The 13173-nt window shown below is 34.9% G+C and overlaps 1 protein-coding gene across 1 annotated transcript in view; it reads left to right on the top strand.

Annotated features, from left to right (window-relative positions):
* SKAP2 (src kinase associated phosphoprotein 2) overlaps positions 1-6775 on the top strand; it is a 166740-nt gene extending 159965 nt beyond the window's left edge. The window contains exons 12-13 of the mRNA XM_020880722.2: positions 3854-3955; positions 4311-6775. Coding sequence (XP_020736381.2) covers positions 3854-3946 — 93 coding nt within the window. The 3' untranslated portion in view covers positions 3947-3955; positions 4311-6775. The remainder of the gene's footprint in view (positions 1-3853; positions 3956-4310) is intronic.
* The last annotated feature ends 6398 nt before the right edge of the window (positions 6776-13173 follow it).

Raw genomic sequence — 13173 nt, 5'->3', positions numbered from 1 at the left:
TCTGTTTTTTATCAAAACTAGTCCTTTTTTCCTACCTTTTTACATAATCACCTTAATTTATTGCTTAAAATGATTATTTGGGGCATAAAATTTTAACTACAAAATAAAAACTCTTTTAATGATGTGAAAACTGAAAACGGAGGTATTAGATCCCAACTGTTCAGTGTTGCTTTCTCATTATTTTCTCAAATTATTGGGCAAGTTTGGTGCTTTTGCTTCTGTGACTGCCACATTACATTTTTGCCTTGAAGCCATCCATTTTACAGATATTGAATTTCTTTTGAGTACTATTTTTATACACTAAGCATCACTACACCTCTGGATCTTGATAGCATTACCGCGGGAGGAGAAAGAAGCTTTGTGTTAGTAATTACCTAACATTGTCAGAAGCTGACTGCAGGCCTCTTTCTAGTGATAACAGAATAACCGCATAATGTAGCTTTATAGCACATGATTAATAGAAAATAATTACACGTCCTACAAAGGGATGCAATATTTCTTATAAATTGACTAGAATGGTTTCCTGTAGATTAAAGGACTCTTCATTATTTTATCAGTCCTCCTGAAGTACAGTCACTTGCCTATGTTAGCATTTCAGTTGATGTTAAGAGCCGCAGAGGGTGAAGGATACCAGATGGCAGACCTTCTTGTACCTGAGATCTCGTTCATGTGCCATCAAGATGACATGATGCTCCCTAACCTTTCAGAGATTTAGATGGCAGCCTGGTATGATTTTTGTCTCTTTATTTTTTGTTTATTAACAAGATGAGGTTTGAGGGCTGTTTTTTTTTTTTTATGTTGTTGTTGTTGTTTTTTTCATGACCCACCTGTGACTTTTTAACCAGTACTTCAGTTAGTATGTGGACAGCGAGACAACATTGTATGGATTGCATTATTTTCCACTGTAAGTAATATATCATTCATAATCACATTTGTTCGGGGGCAGCAAACAGGGAAGGCAGAGGAAGGCATATTTTCTTCCTCCCAAGAAAATCGTGTGTGCTATTGAATTCTGCAGGCTGAAGTTTAGGATACCGTACTCCAAGAAGCATCTTCATTCCAATTTATAGGCTGCAAATGGTTTAATTGGGATTCATGTTGCTCAGGAGGCTCATACAGAGGATAGTGATGATAAAAGTAAAAGCGTCTGTGTTTGCAGTCTCACTGACATACTCTAATGGCTGCGGTGTAAATCCATAAATTTGCCTACTAGATTTTTACCTCACTATATTTTATCTTACCTCTTAATTCCACACAGGAGTGCTATATGGAATTCTTTACAAATGTAGAGTAATAAACATTCTGGTTTTTTATTTTTACTCTTTTCTGATTTAAACCTGTGATATTTTAGAGTACTTCTACAAGGTGTGTATTTCATAGGCTTTTCAATTATTTTAAATTAATTAAGTGAAGCGTTTAGGATTATTTTAGCCTAAAACTTATATTTTTCCTAGAATGTGACTTTTAAGGGATGTGTTTACAGCTGAATAAACTCCTCTGATGTTTAGTACTATACTCTATTTAATGAATCTTCTCAGTTACTGTCATGTAAAATTCTCTCATGTGTGAAGTCCTTTGTTGAAGTGATTTGTTGGAAATCAGTTTCTTAAATTTGAATGCGAGTGAGCTTTTTGAGAACAATAATACGTACTTAATTGAGAGTACAGATTATAATATCAAAGCAGAATATTATAAAGTAATATGAATTTTCTGGTTTATAACTTGAATCTAAACATTGAAATCCAGATTGCAGGCTATTCTCTGAAGGCAGGATTGAGTCATACTATACCGTCTCACTAAATGTATTCTTTTTCTCTTTCTACCCTTTGGGGGCCTAGTTCCTTTACACTTTCCAAATAATCAGTTGGGAAAAACTTAGATAGGCATCAGATAAGAGCTTTCACACTTAGACTTACTCTGTTAGGTATTCATTCTGAAATCTTACACTGTGGGCCTTTGGCCTCTGCAAGGTGAAATACATTTGTTTTGTTAAGCATTAGGCTCTAATTGTATTCATTGCCTTAAAAATTGAAAAGGGCAGTTTTATTAGGTACCTATTAGGATATAATGGTTGCTAATCATAGCTTTCAGTAAGTTGGTATTTTCTTCTGATAAATATATTCTGCATAGATTATAGTCGTTATCATTGAGTTCTGGGCTTCAAACTATTTTCATTGTTTAGAGAATTTTGTCAACTAAGTTCACACTTATCAGGAAACTTTTGAACTTAAAATCTTGAGTCTACTGTTTCATAAACCAGAACTGTGCCCTCATTAGAATCAGGTCTTCCCTTCCTCTCCCCAGCCTTTTCCTTCCATCTTATTGTTACAGAAAAAAACCTAATTCTGATACATCCCATTGTTTTAAAAGTACTTATAGATTTTAATCCTGTAATCTCTTTATTGATAGACTACATATCAGTACACACCTAGGAATTTCTACATTTGTATGGAAGAATTGTATGATTTTCCTTTCTGATGGTCAATAGCATAGTTAGTCATCAATACAATACAATATAATAGTTACTCATCAATACAAACATTAAGTCTGTCCTGGGTATTAACATTCCCTCTCCACATATAACTTGATATGCATATGCACATTTATCTATGACTCAGATGTTGGAAATCATAGCCTATTGAATTACTTTGGGGATTGATTTTAAAAATTTATCTTCTATGAAAAATTAAATTTGGGTCCTGTGGTGCCTTTTCAGAGTATTGCTTTTGGAAGATATTATTCTTGAAACTTGTAATTCATTTTACTTAGTTTGTATCTCACTAAACATAAATAAATTTCAGATAAAAATACATTAGTCAATCTGGCAGACAAATGAACGTTAGGTACAGTTTTCACGATGCCTGGAGCCAGTGGTGTGTCTTCAGTGAAGCAAAGGGAAGAAAAGGAGGCCCAGGTTCAGCTCACAAGCAAAATAAACGCAAAAGTGACTCATCAGTCACTTTGTTTTAAAGCTGGATTAATATTTTGCCATTATAACTTGAGATACTTTTATTTCCTATTGATCCTCCCCATAAGGGCGAATCTAATGCCACCTTTAAATTCCTTCTACTCATCCTTTACTTAATGTAGTTTGTGATCAATCAGAGGAACAATAAATACCTTCAGGAAGCTTCTGAAAAGGAACCCTTTTGTGAATTCTGTTGGAAAGCTGGTTTGGGGATATCTTATTAGTGTTTCCTAATTCTCTAATTTATCTGTTTAAAATGGCTACACTCATGTATTACAGTTTCCTGAGAAAGAGCATACTTCTACATTCTAAATCATTTTTGGTCGTATGAGTTTAACTAGGAATTAAGTCGTTTATTGTGAAAGAAAAAAAATAAAGGCTGTCCTTGCTAGATGATAAGCTCCTTGAAGGCAAAGATAGTTTCCCAAGGATCCTGGCAGTGATCTAGGAGCCTCTAACACTGGTTTGCATATAAAAAGGTGTCCCCCAGGCTCTGTGTGTGTGTGTGTGTGTGTGTGTGTGTGTGTGAGAGAGAGAGAGAGACAGACAGACAGACAGACAGGCAGACAGACATGGGGAGAGAGAAGGGAAAGGGGCCCAGAGAGCCGATTTCCTTATGTAGTTTCATTTACCAGGTTCCTATCCTAAGTGACTGTTTCTATTCTACACCATGAAATAAACAGGCTTTGTCTTATATGTTAATTTAAATCTTTGCCTAACAGCATTTTTAAAGTGTCCGGAAACAAAAAAGATTAAAATGTTTCAATTTGCAGCTAAAGCTCTTATAACTTTATAAAAAGAAATAACATTTCCAAGAAGTTGCATACAAAGGACATTGTACTTACACCAGTCTAAAGGTTAATATTGCATATTGTTTTCAATTAGGAATACAATAGATATGGCTGGTGGGTAGGAGAAATGAAGGGAGCCATTGGCTTGGTGCCGAAAGCCTACATAATGGAGATGTATGATATTTGAGAGTCCTGGGTAAGTACATTTTAATCCAATATTCTGTAATAGCTCATATGTTCTCTTGGTCTCTGCGTTATGAGTCTTTGCTTTTTAAAAGTCTTTCTAGTTTTCTGATAACACAAAGATTATACTCCCAAATCATTATCTTGTTTTACAAAATCTGGTTTAGTTTTTTTAAAATAACTTCGTAAGATTTACTTTGGAAATAGATTACTTAGAGAAAGTCCCTTTGTTAATAACCAGCTGTTTTCACAACCTCCTCCTCTTTAGTAAAATACCACTCTTATGGTCTTTCTGAGGAGCTGAACTGACAAAATATTGAGTAAACATTCATTTTCTTTCCTTGGCTAAACATGTAATTTTTTTCTAGGCAGGGAAAAATCAACATTTTGTCTGAAGAGAAAAATTAAAATGCAGCTTTCTCTTTCTGCTCGCAAAAAAGGAAGATTCCTCTGCTAGTCTGCAAATCTTTTGGATTGAGAATCACTGTAAAAGCATGAATGACAGTTCATAACCTTTCTTTGTTTTGTTGAGCATCATTTGTCTTTGTTGTTTTATGCATTCATTGTAATATTCCTCTGATGTGAAATTAAATGAAGGATATTAATGTAAATTAGAAGTAAGCAATAAAGTTATACCTGTTGCTATTTTGCAAAGAAATAAATCAATAGTTTTTATTTACTCATTTGATTTACGTGAGGAATTCAGCACTGTTTTGTATGTATCACAGTCATTGTTACTACTAGTATGAGTTGTAATTTCTCTTAATACTGGATATTAATGTTTTTAGAATATAAAATATAATTTTAAGAAAATTTGATAGAATATATCTCACAAGTTTTTGATAAATGCTATCTAAAGAATGTAGCTTTGTTAAAACTTTGTAGATGAGTCATCTTAGTATTTATTTTTCACACAGTAGTAACATGTTTTCATGGAAGAATTTTTACTGATTGGCAAGTTTACTTTATGTTAAATATAGCCATGAGAAAGAAAAATGGTAGAATTGCAAATGATAGTTGCTATCACCTTCTGCAACACATGTGTAGACCAGAATCATGGTTTGTACAAAGCCCTTTACCAGTAATAAATACCCTAGTTATATAATGGGCTTGCCAACATTTTCTACTGTAGTTTTCTTTAAATTTAATAAAACAAAAAATTTATGTGAGGCCCCATTCTTCCACGAATGAAATGGCATAAAGAATCTCAATGTATTCTCAAAATCAGAAGGCATAACCAAGTACTTTTACCTTGCCTGATCCCTCCTATGCTATTAAAGTCCTACCACAAAACTACTAGTACAGACTTGAGAAGTACAGCTCTGAACTTCTCAAGCAATGAGAAGAGAAGGAAGGCTCAGAGAGGAGGGTGTGGAAATCATGGTGGGAACATGTACCAGCAGGTGAGTGGAAGGTTGGTGTCAATCTGACCCAGGAGGTGTATGTTGTACTCCAGAGCAAGGTTTGTGGAGTTATAGTTTTACTTTTTATGTATGGTTGAAATCAAAGGTATTTTAAATGTCTACAAGGTACCAGTGTGATGTATATATATCAAAATATACTACTGATTGGATAATTATTTGGAGTAAATATAATCTGCTAATAGTGAATCATTGATTAGAAGATACTACTTTTATGGAACTTTTCAGATCTTTGCTTTAAAGATAAAGATTCTAAACATGCAAATGAGTTGATAATATTTAAAAACCTCTATTATTTATAAAAATTATCTACAAGTAATATTTCAGAGTTTATATTTTACTGTTATCCCCTCCCTAACCCATGTGATTATCACCTTCATGCCTTCATGTGATTATCTGATTTCACATATAAAAATATATCTATTAATTTGGGAGATTGTAGGTAAATTCTAGTTTATATCAGTTAATTAGACATTATCAAGTTAAAGCTTTCAGAAATTAATTTGTGCACTTGTTAATCTTGTTCTGACATAGAGCCATTGGAATAGATTGAAATCGTCTTGGCAAAAGTGAGACAACCAAGGATGAATGTAGTGGATTGTTTTCAAGACCTGAGAGATTGAAAAGTGAAAGCAATTGTGGGTTCCACTGTAAATGTAGACTTCCTTGTAAGGTATACATTTTGTGCTTCTGATCCAAGTGAAGATTTTAGTCCTGGGCCAGTAGATGGCAGCAGCTTTTCATTGCATAGGAACCCACTTGGAAACCCCTCCCCCACTCAGGCGCGGACTCACTCCAAATGTAAAGTATTTAGTAGATTACTGCTTCCTTTTACAGTTAATCCAGGAGAGGGAGTCCTTTGCCAACTGATGCCAGACAGTCTCTGTGAATGGTGACAATACAGAAAAAAAAGTGTTAACTTGTGTCCAGAGCTCCTCTGCCCTTTGTTCCTTTTTAGTTGCATACAGGTGGGAGATAAGGAAAGAAACAAAAAATTTTTAATTGGAATGACAGGAAAAACAATCATTACTTTCAACTCATGACTCCTTTATATTCATCTGGTGAAATCGTTTGTATCATAGGAGGGAGAAAGTTTTCTTTACACCCTTGACAATATATCACACACTTTCTAAGATCATCATAATATCATTAATGTGAATTTAAACAACATTGCTTGTTAGAAAATATGCTAATTGCTATGTTCCCATTATGTTTGCTTAGCTTTTATTTGCTTTTCTATGAACATTTAGAGAGCTAATTTTTTTCAAAGGTGATTGTAAGTCATATTTTACATAGCATTTTGCTTGATTATTTGCTCTGTACTGAATTTGTACTCTATTGCCATTAGATCTTACAATAATGTTCCACTCTGCAAATTTTTAAGGTTCAAATAAAGTTTAATTGTTTGCAAACTGTTATGATGCTAATAATTCAACAGCCTGCTGTGTTACTAATGAAATTACTTTGTTATGATTAATTTGGAAAATAGTGTGTTGATTGTAGTAATTAAGCACAACAAGGTGAAGTAAATGATTCTAATGCCATCTGGCCTCCAAACTGAATGAAGAAATGAAATAGGACTGTCATCTGAATTTATTCAAAGAAGTAAGGATAATACAAATGACTTCATTGCTATAGGATTTACATTTAACCACAGCTCACTCCATTCTGTTTTGCCACTTGGTTATATATGACAGTTCCTTTTATGAAAAAGAATGTTGTTTTGCCTAGCAGTTGTTTTGAATACTTTATATTATTTTAAGTAGATTATTTTTATCTTGTGCTAATTTAATTACAGATAATTATATAAAGTATTATGGGATCATAGAAAATCACTTTTCAACCATCTGTAGGTGAAACCTCTGTCTATGAAGGTTTTTTTGCTATTGGTATTGAATATAGTCTTAGAGGTTCCATTCAGTTGTTTCTAAATATTTCTAGACAAAACTCTTGTAGTTTTTATGATTCCACTTTTCCTATGATTTCTTCAGTGTAAGCCATTGCTACTCACTTCATAGAGTCTGGTTCTTACCCCCAGCCAGGGTCATGATTAAAAATAGAACCCAGAGCTGAGTTATATATGTTATACATTAAAGATCCAGATTTGTAGTTCAACCACTATAAGAAAACTTACCTTAACATACATGTAGTTTAAAATCTTGAACTTCATCAGTGAGACTGAGTAAAGCATTGTACGAATTTTTGAATCATGCAACGTACTTCTACATTTCAGATAAATCAGTTATTTATATTTCAGTTATTGAACAAATTTATAGACACAAACTGTATAGAGGTCACTTTTACTTCTCTTGAGTTCAGTAGACTCAAGAATATTGAAGAGCAATCCATATGGTAAAGAAAGAGGTGGTAAAGATTAAAATATGACCATACCATAGAAAACATAGGTTCACTTAGAACTTGAGGGAATGTAATCGATATATAACATTAAAACATTTGTTAAAATGGCTTAGTTTGAAAAATCCTGAGCATTCTGAAATTCAGAGAAATAATATTCAGAGAAATAATAATATTATTAAATTATCTCTCTACAAACGTAACCTACATTCAGATGCCTAACTTAAACAGTTGATCCTCTTGATTGGGAACAAGCAATTTTTGGACATCCTCAGCTTCAGCCAACATCGTCATCCACTGCCTTGTAGTTGAACTCTTTGAGAGTATTTGTTACGACCTCTGATAATGTAACATTTTGCTTATGATGAAATAAATATTTACACAACTATTTGTAATTTTGTAACCTGCAATGACATTTCATTAACACTACTTTCCAGGGGCTTTTTCTTGTTTTCCTTAGCAGAATCTGCTCTGTCATTGCTTGATCAGAAACATGATTTATTGCTGGCATGGTACTTCAGAGTATATGGTGTGTATCCAGTAAATGTTTGTTAATTAACTGGTGTGCCATCCCACAGTATCTGAGATTTAAGAAGAAAAGAGTTTGACTTCTCTATACCTGGTGGAGAAAAATCCTTTTATCATTTAGTTCATCCACTTTCTGACAGCGTTCTTTTAATAAAAAAAGTCAGTCCCTTTTACTGATTCTTTAAAAGCAATTTCATTGTCCTCATTATACCATCAATAAGTGAATTGGATTAGATTGTTGGTAACAGAATTGAGCGAGATGGTGAGTAACAGGAAAGTTGAACGCGGCAGCCAGTTTTGAGATGTTTCCTCCGTTCCTTTCCTAGATTCAGCATTTTCACTCTTTCAGAGAAGTTACAGGCAGCATAGGCAGCGTGGGGCAAGTGATCTAGTTACACTCCCCACATCACTGCTGCCCTGCATCCACTTGGGCAATATCAGAGAAGCCTTCTGATCTTGGAAGCATTCTAGCTGTTGCCTTGAATGAATCAAAAAGGAATTTCTGAAAGTGGGAAGTTTCACAGTTGTTGCCAGGTCCAAACATGATTCAATTTTTGTCTTTTTAAAAAACTTTGATTTCCTATTTCTTTTAAGTTGTATGGTTATGTTAACTTGAGTGCTCTGAGTCCCGAGATGAAAGGATCCGCAGGTGCAGAGAATCGCTGTAGCCGTACCAGTGCTCAGCCTAGGTCTATAGGGTTGGGAAAGGGGGTGGAAGTTGAGCAGTCAAAAATCTTGTGAATATGTGCAAAGATGTGAAAATAGAAATTGCCCCAAAAGCCTATCTGGTAAGTGTGTTTCTTAATATTGGAAACTTGGAAAGTGTTTCCTTAGGTTTCTCTTCTATTTTCACTCCATTTTTTTTATTATCCATTACTCAGAGAGGTAATATAGAACAGCACTTGTGTTTTCTGTTTATTGACCTCAGCTTTGTAATATAAAAACATCATTCCTGCTGGAGTGAAAGCAGGTGCCGTTTTGAGGCTTGAGCAGCAATTTAGCTCTTGTTTGAGGGAAGTGTTACACAGGTACTCTCAAAGGAGAAAATTAATGCTACCAATGTATGCCAATTAAACGTGACTGCTTTGGAGGAAGAGAAAATTCCAACAAATAAGCAGATTCCCATTCACCCTCTTCCCCCTCCCCAGCTCCCTTAGGAGTCCACTTAGAAAACCTTGTGTTCTTTCACTGTCATGTCAAAATGATGAAAATAATTTAAGATAGTAATAGCAACAACTAATATGAACTGAGGGTTTACTACTTGTTATGCTGTGTCCTTTTCATTCAGTCCTTCTAAAAACCCTCGAAGGCACATTCTGTTGTTTATTCACATTTTCCTGATTAGAAAACTGAGGTTAAGCAATTTGTCCCAAGGTCCAGGGCTAACAAGTTACCCAGCCTTCCTCACTTGAATTCAATGCCATTCTGCTTCCCAATACTGCAGTGACTTCAGACCAAATACTTAATTCTAATCTTTGCATATAGTAGGCACTCATTAAAACCTATTGACCACTGATGACGGCACCATTCTTATAAAATAGTCTGGAGTGTGGAGAGAATAGTTCAAGAATTGGACAGCCGGAATTTATCTTCTGTAGCTGTAAGGCAGGCCGTGGTGACTCTGTTGAACCCCCAGCAGTTAGTCCACGATGGAGAAGAAACTTCAATGCTAAATCATTTCTGTCTGTGAGCCTCCAGTCTAGAAAATAGAAAGTCTAGGCAGCGGAGAGTTGAGAGACGACACAATGCCAAAGAGACCCTTTTTGAGCAATCTTTTCTATTCTTTCCATCTCCTCAAGTCAAGCCCAAGGACACTGAGCAGGCAAGGAAGCCTTGGAGAGGACTTCAAAGCTGGCAGCTTCTGTCTCAAAGCTTTCAGTTAGTTGCTTTTTGTGGGGTGGTGTTTAAATGGATAAGTTTTTCTAAAAACCAGTTTAAAAAATATTAATTTGTCCAGCCGTTTACAATCAGTAAGCAAACTTCATGATAAAACTTAAGTAGTTTTGTAAGAGATGCTGGCAGTGTCTGACCTAAGACATTTTTTACTTGTTGAGATGTGAATTTATTTAAGGAGAACTTTTATTGGAATATCTGGCACCTGAGTATGAAGTCTATTCCCTTAGGCATCTACCACGGTACCTTGTGCAAGCCTTCATAACATGATAGTGTTCTGTTGTGTTTTGTGAACAACAAAAAAATTTAAGTCTTTGTACCTCAGTGGTTGGGGGCTGGAAGTGGGAAGGCAAAAGATAAGTTAAGAACTAGCTTTCATTAGCGGGCTCTGGAATTTAGCCAGAGGAAGATAAGATTGGACTTTCTCATTATCTAAAGTGCACCCTGAGGTGTTGGCCTTTTCATAGCCCAAAAGAAGAGGGTGCAATGAGGGTGAGTTTCCAGGGTGTATTTGACTCTATTAGAGTACCCTGAAATGTTTCCATGCTTGGTACCCATAATATCATGCTTCTAAAGGACAGGGAGTAAATGACTTCACATTGTCCTGGTCTCCCACGAAGTAGATTTTGCTGGTGTAAAGTAACCTGTCCCATCTAGTTGGATACATGACTCATCCCTAATTCCCTGTTCAAGCATCTATGGCCTGTGGAGTCTCCATCGCTCCCTGCTTCCATTGCCTTCCACCACTTTCCTCCTCCCCCGGCTTTCCCAAGTCATATGAGGCATGAGACAGGTAATTCTTATCCCTCTAGGAAGTTATGGATATCAGTCGTGGTCTCTGTTTTCTATGAACCCAGCAAAAGCAAGGCATATAACCATATGTATATCCTGTTATGTGCACCTTGAATTGAAAAGCTGAAATGTAACTATTTTGCGAGTGTGCGTCGGTATGTATCTGTTGCTTTGCTTCAGTTGGTCAGCATATTTGCTTTATTCTTTATTATTGTCTCAAGGCTTGCTATTTCTCTTCCTATCTAATTAAATGATTCCATTTTGAATAATTACATTTAAGTGCCAACAGTATGCTAGGGGCATTTTAAGCATAGACTTCGACACAGTCTTTCCCAGGCAGACTCTTAGCCTAAGAGAAATAGACAGGACATAAACTCAGGAAGGAAATAGCCCCAGGTAGCCTCCTCCTTGTATGATTCTTAGCAAGTTCAATCAGTACCAGTGTCCCAAGACATAAAAGGAAATATTCTCTGACTTTGTTATGTCTGAATGTAGGAGACTACCTGGGAAGCAAACTGGGATCCCTTCTCATATGTTTTAATGTGAAGAAGGGAAGGCCGGTGCAAGGGTTTCAATGCTAGTTCAGATGAAAAAATACATTTTTTGAAATTTTCTGAAATGCTTATAGCTACTGAACTGCGAGGGGAACCAAAGAGATGTGCATGAATAATGTGAGCACATTCACAGAGTTGCTGCCAATCATAGTAAATATAATTCTGGAATTATATTCTATCTCTTTAGGAGAAATTATATCCCTATCCCTTTAGGAGAAAGTACCCTTTACCTTTAGTCAGGAGCAGGGCTGTACCAGTGGTGTTCAACTGAGAGTGGGTAGTAGAAGATCACTGGAATTGAAGTCAAGCAAAATTTATAGTTTCAGTTCTCGAATACATTGTGCCCTAGAATAAGTTTCCTCGCCTGCAAAATACCAGCAGCTTTGTTCTGTCTACCTCATAGGGTGTGGTTATGCTTAAGTGAGATTATATTTGAAGGTGCCTTAAAAACCCCAAAACAGTGTAAACATGGCTTTTCTGAATTGGAGGATATGAGAACAGATATGCAATGACTGGTGGAAATAAAAATTTCTCCCTCACACCAAAAGCAAGCAAGGAAAAAAAGTTTTTTTTTTTTTTAATGCTCAGTATTAGCTATAATGCTGCTTGGAGTAATGTTAGGGAGCTGTTGGTTTTGTTACTTTCTAATGAGTATTAATGTCAGACATCGTAGAGGAGTTTGGGATTAAATTCCTCTATAATATTAAATAGATTTTTGAATCAAGCCATTGATTGGTTTCCAAACTCTCTATGGTCATTTTCTTTACTGGAGGTTTCTAAAGCAAAGATGTTACTTCTGTCTGTGAATTTTTTAAATGAACTTTGCTGTTTAAAACCATCCATCTGAATCATAGACTTTGGTTAAGTATTGTGTGTAGTTGGTTGGAATTAGCAGAGAATTTTTTTTAACAGACACCTTAAGGAAAATGTTTGTACATTAGATCAATATCCACTCCCTCTATGAACTGTTTCTCCCAGATGTTATCTGTGATTGTTTGCCTGTAAGTACATACTTTGTGGTTAAATATTTTCTTCAGATGCATATCTAAGAATGAGACAATTTTGTTTGATCAAATTAGCCTTGTAATTTAGCACTAATTTTCATTTGTAGTTTGTGAAAATATAGGACTTAGAAATAAGGGCAAAGCAGAAACCTCATTACATGTAACCTTAATGCTTTAATGTTATAACTTTAGGCAAAGCTAATAAAAAATGCAAAGGACTCTTAAATAATTTAAATTATCTAAAAAAATTGAGCATATTCCTTCAAATAATAATGGCTTTCATGATCTGATTTTTTAAAAATTCATTTCTCATGTCTTGAATTACTTAGAAGTATGGATATCAGAGTAAGTTTGAGTTTATTTAAGATTATTAAATATATTTGTTATCATACAGCATCATGAATGATTCCATTATTTAGCCTAGCAATTATCATCTGTAATGTTATGCTATATATAATTCCAATAGTGTATTTGATAATGTCGTTATGGTATAGAGTTAATTTTTAGCATTTCTCTTTAAAATAGTGCTTTGTAATATTCCTTGATTCTTTTGAGCCATTAATCAGTTCCATTAACTTTAAAATAGTCATATTACATACCTGTTATTATTTGTTTCCTATAATGGAAGTTTATTTTGCCATCTTAAACTTTACTAGAAAATTATTGCTTTCATAATGTATTTTC

The sequence above is a fragment of the Odocoileus virginianus genome, chromosome 1, assembly GCF_023699985.2.
Source record: "Odocoileus virginianus isolate 20LAN1187 ecotype Illinois chromosome 1, Ovbor_1.2, whole genome shotgun sequence".
Classification (NCBI taxonomy): Eukaryota; Metazoa; Chordata; class Mammalia; order Artiodactyla; family Cervidae; genus Odocoileus; species Odocoileus virginianus.
Note: the sequence above shows the minus strand (reverse complement) of the source record. Positions and strands in the feature narration are given on the sequence as shown.